The 7,181-nt window shown below is 40.9% G+C and overlaps 1 protein-coding gene across 1 annotated transcript; it reads right to left on the bottom strand.

Annotated features, from left to right (window-relative positions):
• Window positions 1–253: 253 nt before the first annotated feature.
• cdk9 (cyclin-dependent kinase 9 (CDC2-related kinase)) lies at window positions 254–2,102 on the bottom strand. The gene is made up of 3 exons (XM_031875768.1): window positions 1,742–2,102; window positions 1,255–1,403; window positions 254–1,163 (listed from the first exon to the last, which is right to left on the bottom strand). Exons 1-3 carry the CDS (start codon window positions 1,896–1,898, stop codon window positions 798–800), a joined length of 672 nt encoding a protein of 223 aa, XP_031731628.1. The 5' UTR covers window positions 1,899–2,102; the 3' UTR covers window positions 254–797.
• Between the last annotated feature and the right edge of the window lie 5,079 nt (window positions 2,103–7,181).

Genomic DNA, 7,181 nt, shown 5'->3' with positions numbered 1-7,181 from the left:
CACTTATTGTATTCATACTAGTTTGCTGCACTTATTGTATTAGTTTGTTTCTTCACTGTACTTCTGGTTCATGCTCTTAGATGCTCGTTTAAAAAAAAGGAGACGCACTTATGACTTCTGGTGACTAGCAGTTCTCTTGATGTTGAATACACTTACTGTAAGTCGCTTTGGAGAAAAGCGTCTGCTAACTGACTGCAATGTAATGTGTTTGAGTGTAAACCTCAGGAAATACCATGATCACACAAAATCTTAGTCAAGTTGAGTAATAACTATTTTATTTTGGGTATGTAACATTTGGTCATTTGTGAATTATTTGCGTAAAATGGTTTAAATAAAAACCTCAAATACTGCACAGCCTTTAAAGAGACGGCAATTTTTTTTAAACAAAACAATAATCATGTGTGAAAATGTAAATTTAAAAAAAAGGAAAAACCCACCAGAATCTCTCCTCAAGTAATCACAATGAAAAGGTATCTGGGCCTCGTCTAATCATGGCCACCAAGCACACAGCCAAGCCATGTCTACAGAGTTGAACATCAGTCTCTTCATTACTACCTGGAGAGAAAGCACAAAGGTGGAACATAATAACATGGCTTGCATAGGGCTCTGCATGAATTGAATATTAAAGTCCTGTTCCTGGTCAACCCAAACAACCTGCATCCTCTGCCATATACACACAGAGCAGTAGAGCTCCAAACCCCAACCAAAAAAGGAATGTGTGGCTTCCTCAATATTCTGCTGGTTAGGAAATAAAGTTGTCAATTGTGAGAAGTACCATCCATAAGTTTCTTCAACCACTAAAACACTCGATCAAACTCAGTCTGACTGGTGGTGGCTGGGTTTCTGTTCTGATTGGGCTGCTGCTGTGGCATGTGGCCTCTCCGTCTGGGTGGGGCCAGATATTCAAACATGGAGGTGTTGTGGGTGGAGAGCATGTTCTTCAGGTCTGAGGGCATGGGGTCGGACCAGAAGAAGTCGTGGTTGAGTGCGTCGTCACTGTCTATGCGCTGTGCCGGGTCCAGGACCAGGAGTTTATCGATCAGATCCAGGGCGTACGGGTCTTTGACATAAGCTTTGAGACGATCCTTTACTTTCCTCTTTTGGCCTTTGGGCAGCTCCATTTTCTGGTAAAGCTCATACTTCTTATCCACGCCAGGCCACACCTGATGGAAAGCCAAAATGATTCATGATGCAGTTGACAGAGAAGACAAGCATGTCACCAAGTAATGCAACTTCAGTCTAAACTGATCTTACCTCAGCAGTGATGGAACCACAGAGCTGGCTGATGAGAGTGAGTTGATGCTGCTCAGTGTTGCCTTGCATTATGGGACTTCTGGTCCACATTTCGGCCATAATGCAGCCTGCTCCCCACAGGTCGATGGGGGGACCGTAGTCCCGCTCACCTATCAGAAAAAAAAGTAATTACAATATAGAAAAAAAGTGCTTTATTTATTTATTTCAATGAATTTGTGATGCACCTTGTAAACTCAGCATCAATGCGTGCTGGAATTCATTGCTGAATGCCTTTCTGACGTTTGATGGCAATGATCGAGTTAGAATAAATTAATTGACACAGTAGCACTATGAATAGCTGCAGCCGTGTGATTGGGTGCTGCTGCAGGACCAACCAACACAAATCAGTGAATTGAACTGCATCCATCCATAGATAGCAATAAGATGAAGGAGAGCATGAGCACATTTCTGCCTGTGTGTGTCGTTTGGAGTTATGGTGGTCTCTTACCCAGTAGCAGCTCTGGAGGTCTGTACCAGAGTGTGACCACGCGGTTGGTGTAGCGGTTCCCCTGGCTGTTTTTAGCCAGGCTGAAGGCTCGAGCTAAACCAAAGTCCGCCAGCTTCAGGACACCATCTCTGGTGATGAGCACGTTGGCTGCCTTCATATCTCTGTGAAGGATCTGATCCAAGAGACGGTAAAATAATGATGAAGACCACAAGGTATCGAAACAGTGAGAGTAATAAATGACAAATGAGGTGGTATTTCCTGGGTTTAAACCTTTTCTACTCTGAGCCTATTTTTAGGCCTCTGCTCGAAAATGGCATACCCATACTGACTGTAATTCTGTAACTACAAGGTCTATTTGAATCATTTTGATGTTATAATACAGATAACACTTGTGAGATTTGTTCAGATGTGTAAATATTGTGTATATGTTAAGAGCAAATGAAGATGGCACACAGCTCAAATTGAAAAGTTTCAGGTTTGCCTGAAAGAAAAGCACTTTTATAGATATTATTTCTTTGAAATAATGTAGCTGAAAGCCTTAAAACTCTCCCAAATTATAGCACAACATGTCAGGCGTCCCTAAATTTGGCTTTGATAAAGTGAAGCAGGACAAAGAGATAGGTTTTAGTACCGAGAGGTCAGGCGGGGTCAAGCAGAATTGTCACATGTTCCATTGTAATTTTATATAGTATATAACTATATATTTCACTTGTTTTATCACTAATGGTGTTCAATACATCCAAATACAGCAGTTTGGCATCATTTTGAGAGCCAGAATCCTCTCAGAGCCTGTTTCTGGCTCTCATCCATGGGATTTTCTCATCTGAATTCCAGTTGCTGTGTGTCTATGGAGGTCTAGCTCAGCCTATCATCGGTCGATTTCAGTCTATGAGCCCTCCTTCGACGCGTCAGAGTCTCGGGAATGCAGTAGGAGTAGCTTGGTGTTGATTGACAGAACGTTTAGCCAGTAAAAATCAAAAAACCGCTGCACATCCCCGAGCCTACAATTCCATTCGCCAAAAGTCTGACCCACTACCCCCGGGTCCCACAAGTTAGGTTGACCCCCCATTCTACAGGAAATAGATGAGAAACAGACAGGATGTACGTAGCAACAATGCTAACCGGGGAATTATGCCGTTCTTTTCGTGAATCTTCGTAAAGGTGAGGTGCTGCTAAGATTTTTTCGGAGAAGCGGTTTGTTGTTCTGGTGTTTGTTTGCTCACAGCTTTGTACTAGTTTCACGGAGAGAAATTCTGAATATATCGCTGGATTCTGTGTCGAATCCTCTTGCTTTTTGGTGCATTGGTCGGCCGTGTAGCCGTTCGATTTTTGTTGGAGTATCGAAGCGGAGTGCATAGGTTGCCGACTCGTGGCGAAAAATACGTGATATTGTGGTACACCTTCTAGTTGCTTATATTAGTTGTGTTTGGAGTGTGTAAAAAGTGACTTACATGATAGCGTTGCCCAGATGTTGCCGTTTAATCTGGTATATAACATGCAAAATATTTGCTCTCGATATGTACATTTTTCCGACGGTAAATGCTCTGGGCTCTGAGCCTGAGAGGTCCCAAATTTGGGGGCGTTGTGCATAAAAGGTTTTAAAAAGGTGCAACAGGATACAAATACCCAGCCACCTGCTTTAAAGAAATGGGGGGCAGCATTTCACCTCTACTACTGGGTCCATACAATCTAAACTTAGAGCCATCAGTTCTAAAAAAAAAAGAAAAAAAAAAAAAGAAAAAAAAAAAAAAAAAAAAGAAGCCAACTACTAACTAACAGCAGGGCAAGAATACGCAAGAGTCAACCAAACTGCTGAATTCTGAGAGCCGCTCAAAACAACTACTATCTTATGGGGTTTGCCAAATTAAGCTCCGTCCATCGCTGCACTCTTAGTGATGCTGGGATTTACTGATTTGGTCATAACTGCCATTATATAAGTCATCTCCAAGTCACAAACATGCAATTTAGAGATGGGCATTAATACTTTCTCACTGATAACGAGACACTGTGAAATCGACAGGAGAGCTGGTAACGGTAGTAATGTTGACAGCAACAGCTGTTATTACAGGAAGTAGCAGAGGGGAACTGGTACTAGGTTGCATCAAGTTAGATCATGGTGCGTTTAAATTCAGAAAAAATGAGTATTGGACAAAAGTACATTATAACGCCATCATGATGTGTTCAAACATCTGGACTTTTCTCACCAAAGCTACATTTTACAAGATTACATTTGAAGGAGATGTTTTCACAACAACATAAATAGATATTAGAGATGAATTATGAGCTGCTTAACTTCCTAACACTAGCTCTAAGAAGCTTATAATACATATTTAAAATGCCTAATAAGATCTTTTATCCAATGAAAATACAATCTTTTATTTCCTAACCATTTGAATTGTGTATCTCAATGCACACAGTGGTGGGCCGTCAGGGCCTGCAAGGCCTTCTCTGGCCTAAACAGAATCACAAAGTTATATCTATTTTATAATTTAATAATTTTTCTTAAATACAATACATGTATTATAATTTATAAAAATTATTTTCCCCATTATCTTATTTTCTCATTGCACAGCTACTGTCTTCCTCAGTTGCTCTGCTTCCAGTGCAGCTTGTTTTAAGTAGAGCTTTTATCCAATCAGATTTCACCTCTGTGTCTCTAGGTAAGAAGAGAGGCAGAGGCCTGCAGACTCACAAGTGAATCCCTTTGCAGTTTAAGTGAATGGGAACGATATTGTTGATCGTCATAGTGTTCAACCAATCAGATCTTTAGTTTGACACGTTGGGCATATTCTTTGACGTGTCAGAGCCTGCTAGCCGGCCTATAGCTACGTCAGCATTACGTGCAGCTCAGTTTCCATGTGCAGCTCTGCAGTGAGGTGCAGCGTGTGCTGTGATTGGTCAGTGGGCGAGCACGTGACTAACGTGAAACAAAACTTAACAGCAGAGGCTTAGTCGGAGTAGTGAGAGTTCAAATTGAAAGATATGGAAGAAATTATGAAATTTTTTGCATTTTGCTTGGTGTAGATTATTATCTTTTTTACCTAGGAGGAGAAACGGATCTGTGAGTTGGGATTTAACTGGGATGTAACTCTTTGTCAACAAAGAAAGGATGGAGTTTGGTAAGTCAACTGCATTTGTTTTTTACATCTAATATCTGAATGGCCCTCGAGTGTGTAGCAGAATGCGTGTTGCTGCTGTTGTTTTCCCGTTAAGCTAGTTAGCGTAGCCTCCCAGAACACTTGCGGAGCCCCAGCTGTTTTTTGTTGTGGTTTTTTTTGTTCCGGTTCAGAGGTCACACAGACCATTGTCTCCTACTCAGTGATTCTCAACTGGTGGGTCGCAGACCTTTTCCTGAATAAAAAAAAATAACTTGTGTTATCTATTTAGCTGGGCAAGTTAATGCATTATTATCGTGTTAACGCATTAATTAATTAACGCCGACAATTATTCTATCGTGCGTTAACGCAGTTTTTTTTTTTTTTAAATTATTAAGCGGACATTTTTAACACCAGAACCGGCCAGTCGGCCGGCATCGAGCGGTGAAGAGCTGTTTGTGTGGCATCTCTTCCGTCTCTTCCTGTTTCCGTCACCTACACTCCCCTGGGTCCTAAGTCATCTTCTTTAAATTTGATTGGCGGATCGCAACCAACTTGTATAGGTGCATACCGCCACCTACTGTACCGGAGTGTGCAGTTTCAGGGTAATAGTTTCATCACTGCTCTGCTAATAAAATAAAATAAAATATACATATAAATAACTAAATAAATAAACCTAAACAACACCTACTAACAACTAAATCCTACGGTCTAATCACGTTTTTTTTAAGAAATCACAACAATGTCCTGCAGCATGGGTCCTAAATCCCTCCATGTACAGCCTCTTGTCACCGGTCGGCAGGCAGCGAGCGGTGAACAGCTGTTTGTGTGGCGTCTCTTCCTGTTTCCTTCACCTACATTCCCCTGGGTCCTAAGTCCCTCCATGTACAGCTTCTTATCACCCTCTATGTACCAACGTACATTTATTACAAATACCACACATATTACGGTAATCAGCATTGCATACGTGTCTGACCAAAATACCAAAAAATAAATGATTCATTTTAATTATTTTTTTGAGTTTTTAAAGTGTTTTTTTGGGAATATGTATAATAAGCATATCATTTAGTTATCGCTCACACGCCTTGCATCAAGATTATCAAATCGTATCGTTTTTGAGAAAGTATGAAAGACTTTCAGTGACATCATTGCACGGAAAATCGCCCTTCCACTCTCTGCATCCCAAAGACTAGGTGCAGCCTCGCCTCGGGACCTATACACACCTGCTAAGATTAGCAGCCCGATGTAGGCACGCAGGTCAATCTCATCCATTATTTCCAGTTGTCTGGGGGTACTGTCATCTGCAGCACCCTTATAGCCTCTGACTGCATTCCCCATTAGTAAACAATGCTTTCAAGAAATGTTTATATTTTGTCTGTGAACTTCAGCCAGGTGTGGGGTCGTGGAGGGGAGATGCTGCATATTCGCGAGAAAGTTTTCGTTTTCCCTGAGTTCAATCAGTAGCACACGTAATCTCAATTTCTTGTGTGTGTGTGTGTTGTGGTCGTGTGTTTTTTAGTTTCTGTAGTATGAAAATTATTTTATAACTGCCGGGTCAAAAATGACCCCTAAGACAAGATTTGTACCCTGTTGGTGTATAGCTTTTATGGAAATATGAACAAAGGCAATGTTTAACTTTTTCTCATGTTGGGGTCATTCTAGGAAAAGTTATTGAATTTCAAGTTGAAAAAAGACCATTAAGGGAGTTTCCTATGCTGTTAAACATAGTGGCGGCTCATTTTTGACCCCTAAGACAACACAAGGGTTTTAAAGTGCACTTGTGTTCATATAGCAGTACTTTTAAAATAAGTGCGCAATACACTACTTTTGAATTCATGATTGAATGTTGCACATAACAATGCAATCGCAAAAAATCATGCAATTAAAAATTGTAATCTTTGTCCAGCACTAGACAGATAAGACTTTTGAGATGGGAAAAAAAATAATAATTAAAAAACAAAAAATAACAGGCAAGTATTTTTAATTTATTATTATTGTAACAGACTGTCTCATGTTTATTGTTTTGTATTGGAGATGATATGTCCCTTCAGGGTTGCCGTAGAGAAAAGCTTCTGGTCGGGGGGAGCCCAGAAATAAAGAGAGAAGCTGCACCAGCTGTTGCTCTCCCTGGAGACTACTGGACATCGCTGCGGTAAAGTCAGCAGACACTCAGATCTCCGTGGTCAACTCAGCAGACACTTACATTTTAGTGCACCTATATGCTGAAATTCACGGTAAACTCATTTAATAACCTTCTGGCTACGAGTCTCCCCCATTTGGGGGTACTCTGGCTCAGCACCCATGAAAATATTGTTCGGAAAATAGCCTTATTGTTCGCCAGTATT

Source organism: Anarrhichthys ocellatus, unplaced genomic scaffold (assembly GCF_004355925.1).
Source record: "Anarrhichthys ocellatus isolate YVR2014 unplaced genomic scaffold, GSC_Weel_1.0 scaffold95, whole genome shotgun sequence".
NCBI classification, from domain to species: Eukaryota; Metazoa; Chordata; class Actinopteri; order Perciformes; family Anarhichadidae; genus Anarrhichthys; species Anarrhichthys ocellatus.
The sequence above is the reverse complement of the archived record's forward strand: the minus strand, read 5'-3'. Positions and strand labels throughout refer to the sequence as shown.

Excerpts from the sequence above, each read along its gene's own strand:
- cdk9 (XM_031875768.1), bottom strand. The coding sequence starts at position 1,898 with ATGAAGGCAGCCAACGTGCTCATCACCAGAGATGGTGTCCTGAAGCTG. Across the intron at positions 1,404-1,741 it reads ACCTCCAGAGCTGCTACTGG|GTGAGCGGGACTACGGTCCC; the intron begins GTAAGAGACCAC and ends TTTTTCTGATAG. Across the intron at positions 1,164-1,254 it reads GTGGTTCCATCACTGCTGAG|GTGTGGCCTGGCGTGGATAA; the intron begins GTAAGATCAGTT and ends GCTTTCCATCAG.